Source organism: Calidris pugnax, unplaced genomic scaffold, assembly GCF_001431845.1.
Source record: "Calidris pugnax isolate Ruff unplaced genomic scaffold, ASM143184v1 scaffold162, whole genome shotgun sequence".
NCBI classification, from domain to species: Eukaryota; Metazoa; Chordata; class Aves; order Charadriiformes; family Scolopacidae; genus Calidris; species Calidris pugnax.
In genome coordinates, this window is record NW_015090900.1 from 631,256 (window position 1) to 657,735 (window position 26,480).

A 26,480-nucleotide genomic window follows, 5' to 3' on the forward strand; every position below is an offset into this window, starting at 1 on the left:
AGTCCTGCATGCTTTAATTCAGGGGGAGCAGAGGGTCCTGATGGAAAAAAAAAACCAACCCAAACCCCCTAAAACCTTCCACCAGTTGATGGAATATAGTACCTTAGTACCTTTAAAATATTTTCTATAAGTTCATGTATGCACATGGACCTGTGCAGTTGAATAGATACATAGAATATATTACACAACAGTGAACTGTGTTGCTGGGGCTGACATAGTGGGTGAGTCTTTTATAAAAGGAAATAATTTTCTTGTGCCTTAGTCTTGTTCTTAGTAAATTCTTCCGAGTCCTTCAGCTGACTGAGAAGTAGGCTCTTTAATGTTGCTGGGAAAACCCTATTCCAGATGTTGTATTGTTACAGTTCCACTTTAAAAGTTGGTAAATGTCGTCATGGCCTTTGGATTGATAGGAATTTAAATATTAGAAATCACTTTAATGGCTGTATTACAGACCTCTTATTCAGCAAATGCTTTAATTTAGAGTGGCACTTTACAGTTGAAAAGCATTAGTTCTGACAACCCTAATTTTCTGGGAAAAATGCAGTCTCTTTATGGATTTCAGTGGCAGAAAAATAAACAATAGCCATAACTTTAACCCAGGAAAAAGCGCCTACACCGCACGACTGATTCTTCCACCTAAACAGGCACCATAATGATTGTCTGGGTGGGATGCCTTTAGGTATTTTCTTAAATCTCAGGAGCTGCCCTGCACGAGACAGTTCAACACCACGGTCAAAATGAACCATGGGGACTGGACCCAAACACCTCTCACCTTTTATATCCCTGTAGTCTCTGAATGCAGCTCCTTTTTACAGATTTCTGTTGAGGATTTAAACTTTAAATAAACTGAATGCACGCATAATCTACCAGGACAAACACGACCATCTAAGGCTTTTTGGTGGGTTTTGTTGTGGGTTGTTTTGGGGTTTTTTTTTGTAATTTTTATACTGTTGTTTCATTCCTTTTCAAGAGTAATTTTTGACTAAGTGGCTGGGGATGGTTCTGTAAAAGCAGTACCTTAACTTTTCCAAGTGTGTGTGTTGTTTAATGTTTCCATTAAATTAAAGTGCTTCCTCTAGTCTCTTTATTTACTTTTCTTTTTTTTTGTTTCAGTCCCATTATATTCAACGCCAGGTGCAGAATATTTCAAATAGTGGGTGGGAGGAAGCCAAGGTGGGTTAAACGCAGGACTAGCTGCCTATTTGTCTCAGACTTCAAAAATTTATTTTCTGTGAAGTTTTTCTTTCACTTGTGCTGATTTAAAGCATGAACTTGTGCGAGTACATTTGAGAGCCTTTAGGTAAGTAGTTCCACTGCAGCCATTCCTTACAGGGAGAGTAGTCACAGTGAAAACCTTGGCTTTGGGCTTTTAGGGGAGAGCTTGATAACATATAGCAAATGAGAAAGAGAAGCAATAACTCTTCCATTGAGGGGAAGCTGTAGAGCCAGGGTGGTTCAGAAGGGTCACTTTCAGGCACACACAATTAATTTTTTGATTCATGAGAAATCAAAGTGTTTTCCCAGTTGGGTGGTTTGGAATTTGACTTTGTGTTACAGATATCGTGAGTGATAATTGGACGAGTAGTTGAGTTGCTTCTAAACCTCTGCTGGTACCTACCACTTGTCATAGACGTTTTCTATTTTCTATCTTCTCTGAAGCTCTGAACAACTTCCTAAAAAAGCCCCAGGTCCATGAACGTTGTGGAAACTTGACCCTACCTGGCACTGCGTCCACAAACTCTTGGCAACTTCTCAGTAAACATTCCAGGGCAAAGTTCTGCTGGTTTTGTTGGCAGTATCATAGAAGAGGAAAAATAAGTTACTAAAAGGAAAAAAACTGCCCTTTATTTACAAAAATTAAAGTATATTTTAAAACCCCACCTTTCTAATAACCCAGTACAGCAAACAAGGTAGTTGCATTATGGGGAACTGGGGTGGTGTAGTAGGTCGCCGGGTGCTGGAATTTGGGGAAAAAGGGTTTTTCCTTCATCCTTTTTAGCACAATGGATTGAGCTGATCCCTCGAGTGCTCCTGTGTTAGTTGGGTGTGATCTCAAAATATTTTGAGCTTTGTAGCCAAGAAGGATCATCAGTGCTCCAAAATGCAGGACTAAGAATAAGGGAATTTGGCTTTGAAATAATAAAAAAATAGACTGTCTGGTCTCAAGGCTCATGCGCCTCCATTTTTCTGTTACGGTTTTTTTTGTTGTTTTTACATGGATGCATTTACTTCAATGTGGATGTTTTCAAATATAACTCTGCCAACTCAGTATCAAAACACTCTTCCTAATTGCTATAGTTAGAGGCTTAAAATATATCTCAATTTATTGGTGTTGCAGTTTGTGTTAAATGTGGGAAATGAGTGAACATCTGCAGTCTGCTGAGGAGAGGGAAGGCAGAGATTTCTGAGCTCCAAGTAGAAGAGAAGCATTTCAGCCCTGAGTGGTACCTGTGGGCAGGACTTTGCTTTGTAAAAATGCCCTGCAAAGCTAAAGGGAGATTGTTGCTGAATGTCTTGTAAGAACAGTGAGCCTTCCCTTTCTTTGCTAGGTTAAATACATACACGGTTCAGTATCATTAACTTTATTAGACCAGGTCTGATTTTAATGTAATAATAAAACTACCTATTTTGTAAAATTATTCTGCATGAACTTTTCTTACCTGTATTATAGTTGTCTATAGCTTTTATTCCTGAACTTGTAATTTAAAAAAACCAACCAAAACTTAAGTCTCTCTATTGGAAATACTGACCTGAAATTACCTTTTTTTTGTTTTTTTACAGTACTTTTCTGTATCTGAAGTTCCTGGTGGTGTGGGCCCTGGTACTGCTGGCAGATTTTGTCCTGGAGTTCCGATTTGAGTATCTGTGGCCGTTCTGGCTCTTCATCAGGAGTGTTTACGATTCCTTCAGATACCAGGGGTTGGTAAGTATATCACAAAATGACTGTCCCTGTCGGGGAATCCTGCAGCGTTTCAGGGCATATCCCATGTCACACAACTAACTTCATGGTGCTGATGAGCATTTTCACAAGAGGAGGAATTTTCAAGTGACGAGGTGACACCTGGCCTCAAGTCTCATCTCCGTGACTGCCTATTTTATCTGTGGCAAGTGGAAGTGAAACACATAGCCATCAAATTTTCATCATAAGAAGATATTGTTTTAATTCCTGAGACTAATGAATTGGTTTAGATCCCTGTATAACAGGGTTTTCCTTAAAATAACACGGTAGCCCCTGGCTATTTACTATTCTGTCAGAGAGTAAATGATGCTGCTGGTTGGTATATAACAGGGTTTTCCTTAAAATAACACAGTAGCCCCTGCCTCTTTGGCTATTTACTATTGTCAGAGAGTAAATGATGCTGCTGGTTGGTTGGTTGAAGGAGAATATAGTAATGATAATATTGTGTCAACAATGTAAATGAAAGTCTTCAAACAAAATGATAAGGAATAAATACAGCTGCCTGGAGGCTTGTTGGAAGAGTGGATGGGCACAAATCCTCAAGTTGCACCCATTCTCTCTTAATTGGCTGAGTTTCTCCTTTCATGGGCCATCTCTCTGCCCTGATTAAAAACACCACTAGTGTTTCTATGGTGAAATTGTTGTGGTGTCAATATTTATAAATAAACTGGTAACATTGGCCGGATTAAACCAAAACACTCTTCTTTCCCCTCACCCCTCTTTTCTTTTAGGCCTTTTCAGTATTTTTTGTGTGTGTAGCATTCACATCAAATATCATATGTCTGCTCTTCATACCAATCCAATGGCTGTTTTTTGCCGCCAGCACGTATGTTTGGGTACAGTATGTCTGGCACACAGGTAGGTCCTGTTTTTTATTTACAACTTAAGGATTTAAATATATATTTTACAGCTTTTAGTAGCACACAGAAACACCTATTGTATTTGGTACCACTTTTGTTTTAATGCAATTTAGTTATGGTTGAAAAATGTTCTTCTGCTTTCTTTTAAATGCTGATTTGCGTTTGATACGTGTCTGGGTGCATCTTGGAGTAATCATTAAAGCTTGACCAATGGAACTGAAGGTGTATAAACAGGAAACCCACAGCAGTAATAAAAAGAAATATTTTCCTGACTTCAAAACCCTCCTGCAGCAATTCAACGAATACAGAGCACACAGGAAAAGTCTGTTAAAGAGTGTTACGTTCTTCCTACTACTCAATGCATGTGCTGCTAATTTGGGATATTATTGTAGTTTAAATTCATATTAGTCAAATCTTTGTGTCAACTGGATTCAGTTTCTGAGCAAAAAGGCTGGTAATCCCAGTGGCTGCCCCAACAGTTTGAGACACGTTTGGAGAAATCTCCCTGCCAACCGCCCCCCCCCTTTTTTTTTTAATTCTTAGTTGTTTGGGTTTTTTCATTAATAAATCCTTGGGATTTGGGGCAGCAGTTGGATTGGGGGGAGATGGTTTAGTTTGAGTGAGCACTGATACTTGACACGAGTTATAAGTAAGCCTTTCCCTCCATCAAAAAAGAAGAAAAAAGGAATAAAACTTGATTTTTATTTTTATTTTTTTAAGAGGTAACTTTTTTCGACGCAAGTCCTTGGGATTTGGGGGTTTTGTAATATTTCCTGTTAGACTTGCTGTCAGATCACAAGGATTTGCAGGAGAGCACGGATTGTTTCCCAGCTCACTGGTGAAAGCAGTCATCTTTCTGACAAGTTAGTCATTTAGAATAATGACAATGTGGGAGCTAATGGAAGATACCGTGAACCAGTTGCTGCCCAATTTAAAATATGTTAAAAATCTGGAGTTATTTTTAGGATTGTACTAAGATGGTAAAGTGTTATCTGAAGTTGTTCTCAGAGCTGATGTTTAGAAATCCTAAAGGGCCTGATGGTCCAGTTTTAACTGTAGCCATTGAGCTGGTTTAATAATTTAATTCACTGCGGCCTTAGGGATTCTTCTTTTTAAGTGCTCGTCTCAGTTGATAGGAACTTGCTCTTTTTTTGGCTTCTTTTTAGGAAGTTAAGATCTTTTTAGGTGGTCCATCTACCTCACTGAAGTGTTGAGTCCCTTTAAGCTGACAGTTTCTGTTATAGTTTTCTCATTTACACAGAGCGCAGCCGTTTGAGAAAGACCAAAGTAGAGACCCCGGTAAATAACACCAGGGCCTCAGAGTGATGCTCTTTTTAGTTTTGAACTGAAGATCTGTTTCCCAATCAGCACACAATATGTTGATGTCAGTATGTAATCATGAACTTTACGGTGGCTATATTGCATGCAACAGTGGTGTTTTCCGTTGGCCGAGAGCATTAAGACCTTAGTCTTAATTTCTACTGTTTTAGGTTCTCCCCAGTGGTGCTGGAGAGAAATCAGTGCAGCGTCCTCACCCTTCCCTGGTGTGGAGTTCTGAGTTGCAGCCTGTTGTCTGCGTTACTGTATATGGAGTACTCAGCCCTCTGCTTACTCACTGCTCTCTCCTCAGCTGATTTGCTCCCTGCTGCTGCTGCTGAGATATACCCAACTTGGAGTGAAAAAGTAGTCCCAGCTACCACTTCTGACTCAAAGATCATAAGCTGTACCATTACCTCATCTTCTGCAGTTTCTTCCATTTGTGTTCTTTCTCTAGGGTTTTGTGCCAAGCTATTTCATGAGCTCTGCATCTGTTATTTTTCACTGATGCCTTATAAAAGTAATAAAGCAAGATAAGGACCGGAAAGTTCAGAGTAGGTTTAAAGCAAAGACATCTTAGATACTTCATTCTCAAGAAACCCTCTTACAATTCCTTATAAGTCTGTCTGAAAAGTTCCCTTGACTTTTTGAATGTTTGAAAAATAACTCTAAAATATTTGCTGCTTGTGATATGTTACTAAGGTGTTTCTTTTTCTCTTCTCTCCATAGAGAGGGGGGTGTGCTTACCAACAGTATCACTGTGGATACTTTTTGTTTATATTGAAGCAGCCATTAGATTTAAAGATTTAAAAAACTTCCACGTCGACCTTTGTCGCCCATTTGCAGCACACTGGTAAGTGGGGTTTTTTTACATCTTTTCTTATTAACCTTTATTTCACCAGGACAATTACTCTTCAGGGCTTTTTATTTTGGTTCAGGGTTTTGGCTCTTCATTTCTGCCCTCGCTCATCGGTCATTAAATATTCCAGGAGAAACATATGGTAAACATTAATCAAGTGCAACCTTTTCTGAAGGTAACAGTGCTCGTGAGCTGCAGGGAATCCATAGCATGGATATTCCTACCATTTCTTGAAAGGTCTTGTCACCAGTTTACATAACAAGTAGAAGGTAAAAGTAGCAAAAAAACCAGTTTCACCGATAATTTATTTATCCCATTACAAAAATGTTCTTCTTTTTCTCTAACAAAGAACTCTTCTCTGTTCCTCTCCAATGAGAAGGGTTCTCATGAGCATCTGAGTTCATAGTTCACCAGAGGAAGTAAATAAGCTTGAGGTTGAAAATTGTGACAGAAAATAAAAACCAAGCACTACTTGTTACACTACTTCTTTGGAAGGGTTAAGAGTGATTTTAGGCAAAAGACTGAACTGCAGAGTATCCGTATCTGGACGAAATGCACTTTTATTCTGCAAGTTTTTAGTGTATGATGCATTGATCAGGCTGCATGTAAAATATGTCTTATTTTTCCTGGAGTCATTTGGTCTAGCTCCCTGTGATACCATCTCCGATAAATTAGACATCTGTCATTTTAATTTATATTGTCTACGTTGCGCAATAAATCCCTTAAACGCTAATTAAATTTTATAATGGGTTACAAAAGCACTTTAGGAGCTGTGAAGAAAGGTCTTTCTGCTGCTGAATTGGATGCAAATATTTCAGCTTGTCATCAGAGTTTTGGAGCTGTAGCTCCAGCTGGCTTTACGCAGCGTTACAAAAGCAGCATTGGCAGAGATAATGTCAGATGCATATGCAAATGATTCGTGCATTCTGGCAGCTTACTTAGAGATGCAATTTGCCCAGCGCTGTTACTGAGCAAAGAATGAGAAGGTTTTAATGGTTAATAGTTGTCTGCAACCGAGTTTTCCCTTGATCTGGGACACCTTCGGTGTTTAAAATGCAACTTCGCTGCACTTTGTTAAAATATTTGCCAAAGATATATTTATTTTTGTAGAGGACTGTTTGCTTATTGATCGAGTATCCTTGTTAATCAATACCCCAGCCTGACTCGTTTGCATTCTGTATTGGTGCAGTTGTCACAAGCTAATAAGAATATTTAAATTCTGCGTGATGAAGCTGATAGGCAACAAAAAAAATAAAATATTCCAAAGTTCTGTTATGCTTCTGTCATCCCCGTCAACAAATGGCACAGCAGAGTCTGGCTGGAAGTGAAATTCTTCGTATCTTATCTCTCAGGGAGATAAGTGGAAGAACCAAGTTTAGAGATTAGATGTTTTTGGCTTGCAGCTTCAAGGTCAGGCTCCTAAAGGAGGAGTTTCCAAAGGCTGTTTGTTGCCCTGAAAAGATGTGCTTAATTGTGACCATCCTCGTCAGAGGCGGGTGGTTACTGAGGCTTTACCTGGGGGGTCAGTTGTGGCTGTGCCAGCAGCAGGGGACATCCTTGGCCACCCCCAGAGGTGCAGGAGCCCCAACATGTGTCTGTCCCAGTGCCTTCTCCAGCTCTGGTTTCCCAGCCTGAGCTGCAGCGACGGTGTCACGGGGCCTGTTGCAGAGGCGGCGTTTTGGAGAACCCTTCTTTTGTCTCTGCTTTATTTAAAGAGCGGTGGAAAAGGGATTTGCTCTCAATTTCTGACTGCAAAGGGATGGGGCTGAGGATCAGTTTCTCCCTTCACTGTTCTGGATGTTGTCAGCACATCTCAGTGAAAAAGGGATCTGCTCTCAGTTTCTGACTGCAAAGGGATGGGGCTGAGGCTGAGGATCAGTTTCTCCTTTCACTGTTCTGGATGTTGTCAGCACATCTCCCATCTTAACATCTTGTGTGTGTTTTACATGGCCCTTCAGGAGCAAAACTTGGGAATTTCTGGTGCATTTGGCTGTTATCTCCTTAAAAGATGCCTAATTCCTAGTCTGGTGCTTGTCTAAAAGCTGTCTCTGCTATGCATAGTGCAATTGCATTGTCGTAATCCTTTAATCTATGCTACAGTTAATTGCTGTCTGTAATGAACTGTAATTTTATCTTGATAAAGAAGTGCCTACGTTGTTGAACTGGAGCTTTATTGTAGTACAGCAAAAAAATGATTTATATGTAATTTTCTCTGAAAAGTTGTAATCCAGATGTATTCACAGCTATATAATTGATTACAAGTTATGGATTTGCTATCATGATTACGTTTTGAATAATAATGTTGCTTTTTTTTGTTTGTTTTTCTTAGTATTGGCTACCCTGTCGCCACTTTGGGCTTTGGCTTTAAAAGTTACGTCAGCTACAAAATGCGTTTAAGAAAACAAAAAGAAGTGCAGAAAGAGAACGAATTCTACATGCAGCTCCTCCAGCAGGCTCTGCCCCCAGAGCAGCAGATGCTCCAAAGGCAAGAGAGGGAGGCAGAGGAAGGCAAGTTATACTTATTACTTAATGTGTTTGCTATTATCTGCTGTTAAAAAAAAAAAAAAAAGCCTGCTAAGGAGGAGCTTCTTTAGTCCATGTTGTTTTGATGAAAGAACAGTGAACTCAGAGGAGCCAGAATTAAAATTCTTTTGGCAGTGACAGTAGAAATGAATTATGTCCTCTCTGTTTAGTTCTTTATTAGCAACTGCATCAATCCGGGCAGTGGGTAGCGCTCTATGAGGCACTAGTATTTATTATTAAATCCCTTGGTTACCATTTCCTGCCTGTAATGAGAGAGAAGTCTTAAAATATCATGTGACTTCTGATTTCCTTTTCTAGATAGACTCTAATAGTGATTATTTTCTGCAGAGAAGATTGATGTGTAGTCAATGATTTTTCTTTGTATGTCACGGTATCGATTGATTTAATGAACTAAGTATTTATTATTTTTTTTTCATTTTGGTATTGCAGCAGCCAAAGGATTATCTGATATGGATTCCTCAATACTTTTGCAGCACAATGGAGGCATTCCAGCCAATAAAAAAATAACTGCAACGTTGCCAGAGCTAGAATATAGAGAAAAAGGGAAAGAAAAGGACAAGGATGCTAAGAAACACAACCTTGGAATAAATAACAATATTTTGCAACCTGTAGACTCTAAAATACAAGAAATTGAATATATGGAAAACCATATCAATAGTAAAAGATTAAATAATGATCTTGTAGGAAGTACAGAAAACCTCTTAAAAGAGGACTCATGCACTGCCTCGTCCAAAAATTACAAAAACGTCAGCGGAGTTGTGAACTCCTCGCCTCGCAGTCACAGTGCGACCAACGGGAGCATCCCTTCCTCATCCACTAAAAATGAGAAAAAACAGAAGTGTGCGAGCAAGAGCCCGAGCACACACAAGGACTTAATGGAAAATTGTATTCCTAATAACCAGCTGAGCAAACCAGACGCACTGGTAAGGTAAGTTTGATCTGAGCATCGTGTAGCAGCCTCTCGTATCCTCCCTTCGTTCCGCTCCGTCAGATTTATTATTTTTTTTCTTAGGGAAATGTAACAATCCCATAAAGAAGACACAATTGTCTGGTAATGGGATAAGAAAACTGGGAGTTCTGCCTTTTGGGTTCTCTTCCTGATTTTTGCCTCTGATGTGCTCTGCAGCCTTGAGCAAATGTCTTCCTTTCTACCTCAGAATATGATGCTTCCCTACCTCACAGGGGTGTTGTGAGGCAGAATAAATAGCTTTGATGATCATTTGATCGAAGGCATGAGGGAAATGTGGAGAGTCGTTATCACAGACCTCAGTGGATGTGCTCTTGACAAATCTTCCATGGGGTGACCTTTACGTCTCCAGGGAATTCAGTGGGGTTTGATGGTGCCTGAACAGGTGTTTTGTCTTAATTTTTTGGTTTTGGTTGGTTTGGTTGGGTTCTTTTTCCCCTGAAATGTTCAGCTTTTGTTTTAATCTTCAGTTGACAAGTGTAGATGCCAAGTATCAGCTACTACATAACCCCTGAAGTGCTGAATTCAGATTCCTGTTTGCATACCTGCTGCCTTAATGGCTTAAGGACAGATCTCAGGGATTTCGTTTACTTGCATACCTGCTGCTTAAGGACAGATCTCAGGGATTTCGTTTAGCTGCCTTGTCAATGATAACGATTGAAAGTCACACCTTTACCTATGCTTATCTGAAGTTTAAATCAAGATAGATCTATGAAATGCAGCTAAGTACTTCTTATCTGAAGTTTAAGATAGATCTATGAAATGCAGCTAAGTACTTAGAGCATCTGAGTCCTGAGACACACGGTGTTGTTGTGAGTTACCAAAGCAGGTACTTGGAAGAAAAATAGTGCGTAATTGTTCAAAATGGGGATAGAGATACACCTAGAAAAAAATCATTGTGCAATTATGCACTTTCCTGCCATTCCTGGCTTATGTCTCTCTTTTTTCCTTTTCTCATGTTCTGAACTCTCTTTGGCCAACAAATCCTCGTTGACTAACCTAATTGGCAGGTCAGGTTGGCTTTCTCTGCAGGTACCTTTTGATAATTGGACTTTTCACTCCGGTTTGTCCCTGAGGATTTGTGCTTTGAGAATACAATTACTTCAATGCAAATATTATTTTCTCCTCCGATAATCGCTCTGCCACTGATTGGCCTACCTCTGCCAATTAAATATCCAGACTAATTGATACCTCATGTCTGCAGAGAACTTGTACGAAGCAAATAAGAAAGCAGCTAATCAATTTAATCTGTGAATCAAATGCAGCCAAGATTAATGGGATGCAGATGGCTCTGTCCTCAGCAAGGCTGCATCTAAATGAGCATGTATAGGACTGCAGTATTTGTATGTTCCAGTTTCAGATGGGCATCTCCCTACTCTTTATGTTGCTGCTTTGCTTGCTGGAGAAGAGAGCAGGTCAGTTCAGCTTTGCTGCAGTTCAGAATGTGGTTTGTAAATCCTGAGCAAAGAGGAAGGAAGCACTTTGTAGAATGGCCTGGCAGGCTGAGGATTTTGTCCCCTGTAGCTATGACAAGGCATGCGATTTAAACCTCTTGTGTTTTAAGTTTCAAATGACCCATTGACATTTTTATATGCTGGGATGTGAGTTCAGACCAGGTGGTCATTGCAATTGTCCAAAATGGGTTTTCTAACGCAGAAATGAGTACACAATGAACTAGAGGGTGCCCTTCCAGAACTTGAGCTCCTCTAATTGACTGGGTAGGGACAGGGTAACGATCACTGTACTCGGAGAGTGCCTTTGTACAAGGGAGCCTCACTCTGCCTTGAAAGTGAATTAAGCTCCTTCAGCCTTTCTTTTGTCTAGTGTTTGTGTGTGAGGCGTGGGCGTGATGTGGCTGTTGTGCTACAAATTGATGGAGCTGCTTATTGTGCACGGATTTCCCGGTGCAGACGAGCCAGGAGCTCTTCAAACACCAACGTCCCATGTGTCGCCGCGTACAGCTCCTTACAATCCTAGATGACTGAAATCATTCATAAAATCCAGTTTATGCTCAGACTGAGTGTGTAACTCCTACAGCAATGGAAGCGTAAACTCGTCTGATAAATCAGATGGGATGGAATGCGCTTAAATTTAAAAATTCGTGTTTGTTGTTTGTTTGTTTTTTTTAACTTGTCAGTTTTCCTGTCCCTGGGGTTTAAGGCACTTGTTCATCTTTTCCACTTCCATTAAGGCTGAGGGGAGACCTTATCAACGCCTACAAGTATCTCAAGGGAGGGTTGAAGGAGGAGGGAGCCAGACTCTTTTCAGTGGTTCCCACTGAGAGGACAAGGGGCAACGGGCACAAGTTGGAACAGAAGAGGTTCCACTCAAATCTGAGGAGAAACTTCTTCACGGTGAGGGTGACAGAGCCCTGGAACAGGCTGCCCAGGGAGGGTGTGGAGTCCCCTTCCTTGGAGATTTTCAAGACCCGCCTGGATGCTCCTGAGTAACATGCTCTAGCTCTAGGCAATCCTGCTTTAGCAGGGGAGTTGGACTAGATGATCTCTATGGTCCCTTCCAACTCTAAAAGATTCAGTGAAATTCAGTGAAATTAGGATTATTCATTCCCATTTATTAAACTTTTAGGCTGCGTCAGTGCTGTGCCCTGCGAAGGGCTGTGGCAAGTTCTACGTTTGTGCCCGACTTTTCGGCTCGGATCAGATCTGCTCAGCCTCCAAATAAAGATGCTTTTTATAACCTCTTGTCCAGCAGCCTCCCAGCAGGATGTCAAAGCCAAGCTGCTTTCCTTTTGTGTTCACAAATGATTTCCTTGAGCTGACTAACCAGTATTAAATGGAAAGTATGCCTTCTGCCTGCTGGGGACTCGGGATTAACGGGAGTTATTCGAGATGAAGATTGGGGTTTTTGTGAGAACAAGACAGTCTTGCATTGCTTATTGACTTCTTCTCTTAAATACTCGTTGTGACGTTTATATCCAAAAGGGCACTGCTGATGAATTTCAATGTATATTTTTATATATACTGTATTGATCTTATTTGAAACAGTAAGTTTTTAGTTTTGTTCTCTCTGGTAAATGGTTAGTGCACGTGTGTTTAGTTTTCTGGAGAGGACGTTACCGATCCCCATCTCTGGGTATTTCAGTGACTACTGTGTTAGGTTATTGTCACCGTGACACAGCCAGGGGAGTCAAGAGGCTCTGTCCCTGCTGCTCAGCCTTGGAAGTCATCTTTTTCTTGGTTTTTCTTTTTTTTTTTGGTTCCTACTATTGAAAAGAATATCTACTTCTGATGGATGCTGAAATCTGCTGGGGGTTTGTCAAGCGCTTAATAATTGCATCTCTGTGATCTGAGCCCCCTTCACGTTTCGGGGGCTCGATGTATTGAACAAAGTCCAAGCTGGAGTTGCTGTAGAAGTTGAGGGTTTTTTTTATATTACTTATTACAGAGGAATAATCGTGTCCTGCCTTGTAGCTATTTGCACCCTTAAAAAAAATTAAAAAGCCCACAAAAACCTGGCAGTGCAGCTTGGCAAAACTGTTTGTATCCGTAGAGGTCTTGCCTTTGGCACACGAGGTGTTGAAACAAGCTGTCTTATGTACTAATTATTCTCAGAGATAACGATGACATCTTTTGGCACTTGGACCAAGAAAAATCTTTGGGAAGCAAAGGCTGGTCTGCCACATCTTATTTTGCTTTCCTAAAATTTTACGTTACCTGCAGAGACAGACTTGAGGGTTTTAATGTAAATTTCTGTCCATTTGGTGCTAATTATTGTACATTTCTGGCACCATCGATGTCCTGAGAGTAATTGCTGGTTCCTCCTTCGCCCCCCTGCCTGAAATGGCATTAGTGTAGCAGAAGGCTTTCTGCTGTCAGCTGCGGTGGGGAAATGGTCAGTGTTTCATGCAAGTATGATGGGAGTGAAGGAAAATATAGACTAGAAAAGCAAAAGAACTGGGAATGTGAATTAGAAATCTGGGAGATGACCCTTCTAGCAGTAGCAAACCATTTTCAAGCCGGTGTCATCGTCGTGCTCGGACTGTTCAGAAACAGAATAACCTTTTGAAATGCCAGCCACTTAGATCAATTCTGTGTGTAGGAGAAAAATAAGTAACTCTGCTTTCTCTCTGTGGATTACTGTCTTCTTGGTAATGAAAAATGCTCAGAGGAGCTGCTGGTAACGGCGTATTAGTTACAGCAGGAGAACTTCAATGCTGCGGGATCGCGTTGGCTACTTCTTTGAAGTAGGTTGACTGCAGGGGATGCTTCTGCCAAGAGATTGGGTCAGAAGAGAACAAAGGGAAAAATGGGACTTTCAGAACAGCATCCGAGTGCCTTCTGGGTCTTTAAGTTTTATATAAATTGTGTTTAATTTGTGTGCAATTGCCAGGTGATTATGGAATTGCGTTAACCGACTAAGCTAAGCAACAAGGATACGTTATTCGCCCGTTATCAATACTTAGGAGGATTAAGCAGAATTGAATTGTCTTTAAGTTGATCCATCAATCTTCCCTGAAGCGTTTGGAAAAATACTCAGTCTTGGAGGTGATTACTGATGAATTCTCTTCATCTGCGAGACCAGGAATGAGACGTAGTAGCGATGAGACAAGAAAATGGCTAAATCTGCATTTGTAGTAATAACAACCCGAAAGAAATTGGCCTTGGTTGTATAAACAGCACAATGTAATAATCTGCAACTAAGCCCTTATTTTGAAAATAGTGTGTCAAAATGACTTGTAGTTTGTGCAGCGATAGAGCAAAGTATCTTCTGGAACTCAAATTTTCTTCACCCCCCCCCATTTGTAAATAATTTTTTCCAATAAGCCTGGAAATAAGAGACTTAAGCAGAAAATGAAATGCTAGAAAGAATAATAATAATGAAAAAAAAAAAAGAAGTGCTGTCTTATTGGGTCATTTATCATTGTAACAGTAGCAAAGACTATTGCAGAGGGGAGGAGGGAAAACTCCATGCGCTGCTCTCTGCTCGAAGCACCGAAGCTTTTCTTTTCTGCCATTATATTGGTTTACCTTGATGGTGTGCTTTCATTTTCGAAAGGGGGGCAACAGAAAGGGTGGTTTTCATCTCTTTGTATTTCTGTGAAAATGATGGATGACCTCTCTCTATATACACAGAGAAAAGCTTTGACTTGCTGTTCTGCGGGAAGAAATTTTTAGGCTGAAAATGTTTGACTGGACTTTATAAGATGGATAAGAATGTTGCTACACAGCAGAGAGTGCAAGGAGGACGTGGTTTTGAGGGGAAACTAACTTCATGTCTCTCTTTTTATCTTTTTATTTATTTTTTAAATGAAGCTGTATCCCTAGCTAATTGCAGCAGGTCTGGGAGAGAAGCCATATAGGAAACATTTGGTCCTTGCATTATGATGGATTATTAGCTTCCTAACTCATTTTAGATAGTAAGGAACATTTATTTGCTCTATAAATTGCAGGAAACGTCTGCTCTGGTATTTAAAGCTATAGCAAAACCTACAGCATCATGAAAAGGAGTAATTAAAATCTTGTGAAATCTTCCTTCTGAACAAGTCTATTGACAGCTACATTTCCAGTTGTTTGGTCTGCCAATCTCTGGATTAATTCTCTTTTTGGAATTGCCCTGCAGTCGTTGAGCACTTGCTGTCTGTAGATGATCACCTTTTACATACCTTATTCTGTCTTTTGACTGTTTAAGATTGGTCACCTGTACCCATAGGAGTGATTGTTTCACAACAGAACAAAAACTCTTAACTGCATGGTGGTCTGAGAAATTCAGAGGCACAGAAGGAGTGGAATCCTTTGATTTGAGGAAGTCACACCAGTTAAGTCGCCACTTTCTCACTCCTGAGCCTACTGTGAGCTGGTTTGTGGTGGTTAGTGACTGGGAGAGTCTCGGTGTCTTAATGCACCAGGTTTATAGTTCCCACTCTTGAGTTTAATCCCGACGCCTTTGTGATTTATGGTGACAGTCATAGTGAGCAGCAGGTCGGTCTCATTTTCCTGTAAAAGTTACTCGAAGTCCCCTGTGGTCCTTTGGAGTGACAGGATGAATGTTTGATGCTTGGAGTGTGCTTGAAAAGTGAAGGCTGAAGGGACGTCCGTGAGGCTTCAGCTCTGTTCAGGCAGGATTTGTGTGATGGATCGTGAGTGTGAAACTCTTCCTGAGCCCCAAATCGAATGTACACAGCTCTGGTTGGATGCTTTTACCTATAATAAGTAAAAAGCAAGGCTGTGGCTTGCGGCTTCATGTATCTCCTCCTGGTTTGGAAAGCAGATGTCCCTTCTGGTCACGTTTGGATGGACTCTACAGATCACACAGGTTTCATCTTCCTTCTCAGCAGAGCCTGGAGCAGCCCCATGAGCACTGCAGGGACAGAGCCCCGGTGACACTGGCAGGAAAGCCAAGAACCAGATGGTTTAAGAAGTTTGAACTAATGTCAATATTCTCTTGCCAAAAATACAAATTCAGCTTGTCCAGTGCCAGCACCTCTGATTTATTTGGGCTTTACCTGATCAGCATTTCTTTTCCTGGAATAGTAACTACCCAAAATAAATCCTGGTATATCTTATTTGAGCAAGTTTGACATGGTCTTAGTTATAGGGAAAAGGCTATTTACAGCTGGCTTATTTTCACAGTTATAGCTTTATTTTAGAGATGTATGTTGAAATTATTTATGGATAGTTGTCAGTGTGAAGTATGTGTGATTTATGTGTGTTCCTTTACGTTATCCTACCAACCATTTTTACATCTATTAATGAAAATCTATATCAAAACCAATCAGCTGTTGATGTACAACAGTCTGTTAGTGCTTCCCACGGTATCTTACTCTCTTCAATTAATGTTTTCGCTTCCTAAAACACTTAGTTACTGCTTATTGGAGGGTTAAATTGAACTGTTATATCATCGCCCAAGGACTGTCCAACTCTATCACTTAAAACACTGAACACGGTGAAAATACACACCTAATAGGGTCTGCTGATGTGGTTTCTGGGTTTGGTTTGTGTGTTATGGTTACATGGTTGAACGGATATTTAGTTAAGTTTGAAAATTCTTTTCCTTCTACAGCAGAGTACAAGGGGTTGAACTGGTTGGTGGTCTTCAATACTGAAATGTATATTTGCTTTGTACTATTACTATTTACCTACTAAGTATAAGTTGGCGTTGGTTTTTTTTTCTTTTTAAAGGTATATTTGACCATGATTTATACTATATTAAACAGAATTCCTCTTACCAGTAGGGCAGTATAACTAGAAAAACAGCTTAGTATCACTGTAGAAAGTTGGAATCTGAGTATTTGAGTTACATGAGTGTGTTACAGACCACGCTCCTCTATATGTCCTTTCTTGTCCTTAATTTACCCAGTGGAGCCCTTCGGGGCAGTTTTAGCCTCTTACAGACCTCCTTTTATGAATTTCCATAAGTTTGATGATTCCACATTTAACCTGTTGATTCATTCACACAGGATGTTCTTACTCCTCCTGTTGTTACATCTCTCATAGTGTTTTAGGGTGAGATTTGAAGCCCCGAAGAGCTCAGGGTTTTCAGAAGCTGTAACTGTTCAACTGTGCTAGTGAATGTCAATAAGGGCAGGTCTTTTTGGCTTTTGTGACAATTTCCCCCAAGTCTTAATGTTCAATTACCATTAATTCCGTATGGAACTTTAGGAAATAAAACCATCTTTAACCATAATGTTCTTTATGAACATTTAAAAACTTTTAAACCAATAACTGATGGAGCAAATGAGGATTGTGTGTAAAAGACTGAGAGGCTTTGGATAAGTATGTAACGGTGCTCACAAAAACAGCTCATTATTCACCTATGATGTGGTTTAATTCTAAGAATTAATTTTATTTTGAAAACGTGGGGAAAAAAATTAAGGTGGGCTGGGGGCCTCTCTTAGATAAGTATGTAACAGTGCTCACAAAAATGGCTGATTATTTACCTATGATGTGGTTTTAATTCTAAGAATTAATCTTATTTTGAAAACCTGGGGAAAAAATTAAGGTGGGCTGGGGGCCTCTCTGTGGACGGCTGTGTTTTATTTAACCAATTTTGGTTGAAATTTTTTTTCAATTAATAAGCTTCCATGAGTCTTCAAGAACTTTCCAAAGCTACAATTAAGTGTCTAGCAGATGGTCTCTGTTCAGGAGCAATTAAAACTAAATTTACTGACTCCTGAACTGTGGATGACTTAACACATACTCTTCATTCAACATGCACATCATGTACTTCAAGAAAAAAAGACATTTAGGTGAGAATTCAGCAGTATGCTCCATAGCTCAGCTCTAAGTAACAAATGAAACTCATAATTTGTTGAGAAAAGTCAAATTTATTCGTATGTGCATCTCTCCTTGTTTACAGCTTCTCAGCTTTATCCATTTCCACTTCTGCTCCAAGAGGAAAACTGTAATTCCATAGGATTTGTTTTACAACTCTGCAGTGCATGGAGGAAAACAAAATTCCTGTGGGAGGTTATGAAGTGTGTCTAGAGCTATATATAGAGCTATATATATATGTATAGTTACATAAAACATTATTATTATTTAACAAGGATAGACATTATTTCTGAGAGTCTATTATTGTAAGAATCAAGGGGTTGGCAGATGGCATGATGATTACTGTGGTTATTTTTACAGAATGTGCTCCAACCTTTGGGTGACTGGGAAATGAAGTTGAAATGGACTTTTCAAATTGTCTTTCTTAGGTTGGAACAAGATATTAAAAAATTAAAGGCGGACCTGCAAGCGAGCAGGCAGGTGGAGCAGGAGCTACGCAGTCAGATCAGTTCTCTGACCAACACAGAGCGGGGAATTCGGTCGGAAATTGGGCAGCTCCGGCAAGAAAACGAACTGCTGCAGAACAAGTAGGTGTTTTCTCCAAATTAGTTGCTGACGACTGTAGCCTGGTAAAGGGGAAATATTCTCTTGAGGCTCTGCAAAGTTTGAGGCGCTTGTCTGCAAATCCAGCAAGACTCATTTTGGGACCGTTCGCAGCGATTTATTTTTTTAGTAAGTGAAATCCCCCATTAAATCCCGTACCCGTTCCCTTCCAGATTACACAATGCTGTACAAATGAAACAAAAAGACAAGCAAATGATCAGCCAGTTGGAGAAGAAACTAAAGGCAGAGCAGGAGGCACGAGCCTTTGTAGAAAAACAATTAATGGAAGAAAAGAAAAGAAAGAAGTTGGAAGAAGCAACTGCTGCACGTGCTGTCGCATTTGCTGCTGCTACGAGGTACTTTGTTCTGCCCCAGAAGCCAGCTCAGCCCCAGAAAATGACTGAAATGTTGCTGTTGCTACTGAAATATGGTTTTGGGGGGATTTGGAGATGATTATTCTGTACATAGAGTAGTCTCTAACACTTGTGTTAAGAGGTTTATCTGCATTAAGGCAGTGGGAGGACTGGGAGATCTCCTTCCATGAGGCTGAGTCCCAATACCCACATCCGTTACATTTCCAGGGTGTAAAGGATGAAAATGCTCTAAATTATCTGCTGAATCTTAATTGTGCCAAAAGAGATGTTGTACTCTGCATGGGTCAGTCTGCTTTAAAAAATGGAACTTCCCCTTTCATCTGGGGACTGTGAATCAAGGATTCATGCAAAGATGTTGGCCAAAATACTGTCTTGATCTCCCATCTTGAAAGTTTTCTGCTCCAGCCAGTGCCTCCCAGTGCTCAGCACTGGTGTTTCTGTAGTAACACAGGTGTATAGATGGGAGGGTTTTCAAGATGAAAGCACGGCACAAGTGTGGATGGCTTTAATCTGCAATGCTCTGTCTAAAAAGAATTATTTCTGCTTTTCTGTTCTCCATATTTCATAAATATTCCAAATTTCCTAATACTCGAGGAATAACTTTCCACAGCTTTTTGCGTTGTTGCCATAAGGGAAATTATCTTGCTGAAAAGAACAAAGTTAGCTTCCTCTTTTTATCCTTCAATATTGATATTAATTTTCGTATTATCAACCGTTCAGGAATGACAACCTCATTCTTATTTCATCTTCTTCTCTTTTCATGTTTTTTCTCCAGAGGAGAATGTACCGAAACTTTACGAAATCGTATCCGAGAGCTGGAGACAGAGTGCAAGAAGCTAACAATTGACATAAAGCTGAAAGAAGATCAGATACGAGAACTAGAAATGAAAGTTCAGGTAATGAGAAAGCGCCAGGGACTTAGATCAGCAGCACAATGGGCCCTTTCAGCCCTGGGGAATTGGTGGATCTGCGTAAGAGGCAATCAACACCTTCAAGAATTATGCTCTTCAGATGTCTGTCTTGCATGTCTTGCATCAGGCTTTGTAAGAAGGTGGCTATGAGAAAGGTTAATAGGCTCAGCTCCACACCATTCAGTTTTTCAAATTATTACTTTTTTTTTTCCCCCAAACCAATGGTCTGGGTAGACTGAGAATATAATCCCCTCAAGAACATTTGTTGTCTAATGCAAGGAGCTTGTTGCTGGTCTGTGTCATTATAAATTTCATTGCTCACAAGTAAGATTGCTTACTCAATGCAGGCTCAATCACTGGCCAGGCATTTATTTTTTTGTCTTGTGAAAGTGCTTGAATATTGAAAGTACCTTGTGGGTAGACTCACAGCAGACACAGTGTCTGGCATGTTGGAGTTTACGAGCTCAAATGTGTGAGTTGAAGTTGACCTTATTCCTTTAAAGTGTCTGTTCCTAAAGATGTACTCGGACTGTCAACTGACAATTTGCATGAATATTTATTTTTTAATGTCTTGTGGTTTTGCAGACACTCTTCAAAATCCACCTGGTGTTATTTTGAACTTGTTTCCAACAAACATATGCAGCCTTGTTGTTCTTGGGTTTACCAAACCCTTGAAAACAAGTGTGGTTTATCTATGGAGAATAAGAGCACGGCTTTCAAATAATAAAACCCAGCTATAATTGAGCTCTTTAGTTTTATTAGTATCTTCACACTTTTAGAAAAGCTTTTTGTTACAAGTATTAGTATTTCCCCTGTAGTAGTATTGTTTCTTCGTTTAAAAGTAGAGAACTTTTTTGTGTGTTTATGGTATTTCTTTTTTTCTCAGTCAAAATGTTAATACATACTTCCCAGCTCCCTCTTTTTCTCTCTTCTAAATTTCTGGCTCTGCAGCACAGTTTGGTTCAACTTGGGAAATATTCTGAGATAAAGAAATCCCTCTCATTGAGGGATTTCCCATTGAAATTAGCTTAAAATGCTGTGTTTGCTTAGTCTCCCTTTAAACTGTCGAGCATGAGATCTGTTCCCATTCTAACCAGTCTGCTTGTGGGGAGTGTTTTGCTGTTCCAGGGCTTGGTGCAGGGAACTGTGTGGCTGCTGGGCTGGGACTGGGAAGTGCTGGGGAGGAGCATTTCTGGGTGGAGGGTCTCGATACAGATGAGAGAGGGTTGAGCAGCAGAGTAAATAGTACTTGCTCACCGCGCTGAAATTAAACATTGTACAATATGGCTTTAATCACTTGTATGATGGCTGCGTGTAATTACTGGAGGTAATATTACAGTGTCCTTAATTAACCATCATTTTAATTTTACAGTATTAATACCAGACCCAGTGGTGTGCTGTGGGGAAGAGAAAGACTTCTGCGTGTATCTCATGTGTAAAGTCGACGAGATTAACATTTGTCCTAATTACTCCTACAGGAACTGCGGAAGTACAAGGAAAACGAGAAGGATACGGAGGTGTTAATGTCAGCACTTTCAGCCATGCAGGATAAAACACAGCACTTAGAGAACAGCCTGAGTGCAGAGACCAGGATCAAGCTGGATCTGTTCTCTGCGTTGGGAGATGCAAAACGGCAGCTTGAGATTGCCCAAGGTAAGGTGGGATGGTTCAATGCACCGTGTAGTGAACTGAAACTGGGGAAATAGGACAGAAAGAATATCATACCTTTTTATTTAAGGTTGGGCTATGGCCTCCACTCAGCTTTTCCACAAGCTTTTGTTTTTTAGAACTTTGTGAATGTGAGTCTGAGCAACCCAGCTCAACAGCTGACCTAATCTCAGTCTGAACTGAAGGCAGGAAACACCAAGATGGGCGTGAAATTCCTTATTATCTCCTATATTTTTATAAACCATTACCTTAAAGCTGGAGAACTTCTTTTAAAGAGCTAGAAGATAGAATAATAGCTGCCATCTGTTAACCCCCTGGCCTTGAACCCTAATGATACTTCATTACTCCTGAAGTAAATACAACCTAAATGCAGGGGGGGGGAAATAACCCAACCTATTTGAAGCTTCATACTGGTGGGCACTGGTGGCCGTGCTGGGCAGGTGTTGCTGCCACCAGAGGGAGCACGAAGCCAGTATAAAACCCTGTCCTTTGTTCAGCAAAATTAATTAATCTTTTGATTTACTACCTCTTTAATTTCCTTGCAGAAGTTTGCTTGGTTGCAGGAAACTTTGATTGGAGTGAGATCTTTTGTTTGTTTCATTTTCTTGGTGTTTCTCTTTACGTAGTTGCAGGAATTGTCGTAGGGATGTTGTGAGTGTGCGCAAAGAGGGGGGGTTAGGAAAAAAATACCCCATTTAATAAGCAAACTCTTGTGGTTTTGTGAGGTGCTTGTAAAATGGGAGCGGAAAAGCACAGAAAAAAAAATTGAGGCATAGAAATAATCTTTTGGTACAATGCAGCTGGGAATCCAAAGAGTGCAAAATGGAATTAAAGTGCTCTGTCTGGTTGTGTTACGTGGTAATGGAGGTGATTAAACACAGTCCCTCCCCACAAACCAGGAGGTTGTGTCGATGTGGTGGCTGATGTTACGTCGGAGGTGGAGGGTGAAAATATGCTGCTGTGTCTAAGCGATGTCATTTGCTCTTTTCAGGGCAAATCATTCAAAAAGATCAGGAAATCAAGGACCTAAAACAGAAGATTGCAGAAGTTATGGCAGTAATGCCCAGCATAACGTACACTGCAGCCACCAGCACTCTGAGTCCTGTTTCCCCACATTATTCTTCCAAATTTGTGGAGACCAGCCCTTCTGGACTTGACCCCAATGCCTCTGTTTATCAGCCCCTGAAGAAATGAATGCCAATTTTCTTTTTTTTTTTTTCTTTTTTTTTTTTTTTCCCATTAATTTTTTCATGCTGAAGGACAAGTGCTCTGTAGTATAATTGTTTTTTTTTTTTTTTTTTTTTTTTTTTTTTTTTTCCCAGTAATTTTGTCATGCTGAAGGCATCACACAGGAGTGTCTCTTGCAGTCAAGATGAAATTGTATCGTGTGAGACTGTATTCGTTGTCATTTAAAACAGGATAAAAGAACATCTGGATTGACTAGAACTACCCATCGGTTTTTCTTGTAAATTTTTAGAAAACCTCACAGAACTTTGCAATTTATTTTCCTTGGCCCAATGCATTAAAAACAATTCTTGGTTTTCAAGTAGCCAATTTTGCCTTTTTATGTACTCTTGCATGGTTTCCTCTTGAAAAAATACAGGGCTTTGCTTGATTTTGAACCCTTTCTTTCCCTTTTTTTTTTTTTTTTTTTTAAATGATCAAGTTGAATTTACAGATTCATTGAGAAATAGTGAGGAAAGACACCTTTAGTTTTTACAGCGAAAGGGTTAAATAATCTAACAAAGCTTTGATTTATAGATGTATTAAATACAAATATGTGATGTTGCAGAAGATAATTTGATTACCCCTCAAAGGACCAAACAAATTTCAGGGGCGTTGTTTAAGGGAAAGAATTAAGAGAATAGATGATGTGACGGTGGTTGTTGTGTGAAATATTTATATTCCCATTGGTGTTTTTAGTCATTGAGAATTGCTAACAGTCTTGTTCACAGTGCCTTGGGAAAAAGACATTTCAAGAGGAAACTTGATAGTTTAAACTATTTTTTCCCCCCTTCACTGTCATCTAGCTTATATATCAAGCTCATTACAGAGTCTACTGCAAATTGTACATGGTAATTTGGATGTTCATTATAAACCAAGGTTACATCTTCTGTTTATTTTGATATAAACTCAGCAGTGTTCTGTAACTTGCCTTGATTATACTGCATCGTGGAAGGCACAATATTAATCCAGGAAGCGTTATTGTGAAGGCGGAACTGTGCAATGTACTGTATACAAGAGACTGTAAAGCTGGCTAATAAAAGCTGCAGTTCTGGGTTTTTTTTTTTATTTTAGTCAACCGTGATTTACCCTTTAATATCACCTTGTGTTTGACAATTGAAATGGAGCTGAATTATCTTTCAGCTGTCGTGCCAAGGAGTTTTTAAAAGAGTTTTTAAAGGAAACTCGTCGATTGCACAAAGGTTGAAGTTAAAAATGTATCTTATACATTGAGAGAAGGTGTTTGCACTGGCGACTTCTGAAGGGGTTCAGAGGTTTTTGAGGGTGGGGGATTGGCAGGGTGGGAAGCAAAATTGTCTTGGAAATTAGCAGAATTAGAAACCCAAGATTATGATTTTGCAAACATGCAGTGGACTCTGGAAGGACAAAGTTCTTCTTAAAAGAAAAGGATTTTTTAGAGAAGTTTCATGGTAATTGGCATGGGTGCCTCATTGAAAAAAAAAAAAAATGAAGTAGGACACACAAGTCAATAGAAGTATTAAAGTTTCATCATTTTAATCACAGATATTCTTTTGGGAGAAAACTTCTAGCTTTAGCCAGGTGTGCATGTTGCTGTCATTTGCATTTTTGAATCATCTTGTGTAATTGTCACCATGAAAGTGTTACTCAGAAATGTCATAGGTTTTTCATCTTTGTGCAAAACATGAAATATTGTCACTGACTTTTTGTGTTGAGGTTCCCCCATTTTGCTGCCTACTTTGGCACAATTTTCGTTCAATACTTGGTCTTGGCTGCATTCTTTTTTTCTGTGGGGTTTACAAAGAATAAACATTTTCTTGCAGATTAAAAAGAATAACCAATAATTATATATTTTTTTTTTTGCCTTTTTTAACTGACCTGATTTAGCTTGGTTTAAAGAACACAGTTTGTTTAAAGAGTACTCTGTTATTCCAGGTAAGTCTTCTCTTTTGCAACAGAATTTCACTTCAAGGAAGAACAGATGATTTTTGTATTTGAGTTACTCAAGTTACCCTCTCTGTGGGCTCTAAAAAAAAAAAAAAAAAGGTAAATTTCTTGAGAATTGTAAAATTATATCTGTAAGTTCAGCTTTTCTTCCTTTCCAGCCGCTCTCCTTCGGCAAAAGCAAAGCCAAGATGGATAATCTGGAGGTTTAAGCTTTGTCTTGTCTACACAAAAAGAATGAACAACTTGTCCCCGGTTTTCAGTATCTGCTTAATTCTTGTAGTGGCCACAGTTCATGTTGTAAAATCTTTTTATTTTGTTGTATTCCGGGTAAATGAGCTGGTTTGTGCACCTTTTCCTTCGGCCAGTGCCGTAGCTGGGCCTGACACGGATGTTTTTCTCTGACTGCATCTATTCCAACTTCAACCCACAGCAGTTGGACCCTCCGGGTAAAATTTTTCAGGTACCATGAATATTCTGTGTTTCTGCTGCAAGCACTGCCAGAACCTCCCAGCTCCCTCGGGACACATTGATTTTTATTTTATGGTATTTTTTCCCTTCTTTTCAAACCACCGCCGCTCTGACACACACATAGATCATTTCCCACCCTAAAAGGAAAAATTCTAAATACATCATAGATAAGTTTGCAGTTTTAACAGGTCACGTTGCAGTGCAGCACAAGTTGTGTTCTCCAGTACCCTCCTGGTTTCAAATGGATATATTCCTTTAGGAAAGGTGAAAGTATTTGCGGACACTGGTCTGCTCTGAAGGGTAAGTGGAGCGAGTGGAAGGAGATGATTTAAGCACTCACATCTTAACCCAGCCTCTGGATCTTTAAATATTTAAATGTCTGAAATGGAAAATAATCTTAATGACTCATCATAAATTGTACTTGCAAGATTAATATATGGGGAATTTAAGAAGGTAAGACTGCAGAAGGGGCCACCCAGGATATTTTGTTTTTTCTCCGGTCAATTTTGAAATATTACTGCGGAATAAATACTCTGGAGAGATCTGCCAAAGAAACACTGAAGTGTCCAGAACTTCTTCCAGCCAGCATAAGTCTAGGGAAAAAAAAAGGTAATGGGCTTATATATAATGGGTTTGAGGACCTCAGGGTTTATCCTCACTAAAATTTTAAGTAGAGCGGAAAGCAGTACGTAATTTTATTTTTAATATTTAACAAAAAGCTCCTTTATTCATAGGATCTATTCTATAACTATCCTAAGATGAACTAGCTCCCCTCTCTTGGCCTATTTCGTGCTGATGGGGAAGCGATGGTTTACATGCATGAGGGCTGAACTGAGTCTTCCTTCATCAAATAACTCCCAGAAAGTTAAAAATTGCAGCTTTGACTGAAATGTCCTCTGTGACCAGGAGGAAATGAAGCTGGAGAGACCGACGGAGGAGGAGGAAAGCAGGGGAACATCCATCTACCTCAAAGGAGCTGTTTCCTCTAAAGCCTTTAAGCAGAACAAACTTGTGGGTTGTTTTTCCTTTTTCTTCCTTAATTGTCAAATCCCATTTGGAAGCAGAATTGCCTTAAGCACAATGGGGTCACACACGAGAGCAACTGGCTCCAAGATGGGTTCTTAGACAAAAAGAAACGTTCCTGGTGGCATTTCCTGATCCTGCCATTAGTGCTGCCCCAAATATGCTGCTATTGATGATACTCCTATGCAACAGATGGATTTTTTCACACTTAATAACAAAAATCAGACTTATTCCAATAGTATTTGATAGAAAACAAGTGTAACCCTTTTCTTTTACCAGTAGTGCCTGGAATTGGGAATAACTGTCCCAAGACTGGCATCCGAGGGATCTTTTTCTTTTTAAACTTCCAAGCCTTAGCCATAAGCTCAATGGTTATTAAATACTCAGGAGTCAGCGTGTGTCGGGGGATGTTCCGTTACTACCAGACATTTCCTTTTCTTGTATTGCAATTTGGAAAAAGTCAAGGTCAGAAACAGACCTTCAGCGAGTTAATCCGTAATAATAGATTATAAAAATGAAATCTGTGATGCCACGCTGCCTTAATTG

At 39.8% G+C, this 26,480-nt stretch overlaps 1 protein-coding gene across 1 annotated transcript in view; it reads left to right on the plus strand.

Annotated features, from left to right (window-relative positions):
* TMEM57 (transmembrane protein 57) overlaps positions 1 to 22,510 on the plus strand; it is a 29,348-nt gene extending 6,838 nt beyond the window's left edge. Inside the window, exons 2-11 of the mRNA XM_014948601.1 lie at positions 2,782 to 2,923; positions 3,691 to 3,817; positions 5,866 to 5,989; positions 8,325 to 8,503; positions 8,969 to 9,467; positions 18,166 to 18,324; positions 18,514 to 18,696; positions 19,490 to 19,610; positions 21,104 to 21,278; positions 22,285 to 22,510. Of these exons, the coding sequence (XP_014804087.1) occupies positions 2,782 to 2,923; positions 3,691 to 3,817; positions 5,866 to 5,989; positions 8,325 to 8,503; positions 8,969 to 9,467; positions 18,166 to 18,324; positions 18,514 to 18,696; positions 19,490 to 19,610; positions 21,104 to 21,278; positions 22,285 to 22,487 (1,912 nt within the window). The 3' untranslated portion in view covers positions 22,488 to 22,510. The remainder of the gene's footprint in view (positions 1 to 2,781; positions 2,924 to 3,690; positions 3,818 to 5,865; positions 5,990 to 8,324; positions 8,504 to 8,968; positions 9,468 to 18,165; positions 18,325 to 18,513; positions 18,697 to 19,489; positions 19,611 to 21,103; positions 21,279 to 22,284) is intronic.
* The last annotated feature ends 3,970 nt before the right edge of the window (positions 22,511 to 26,480 follow it).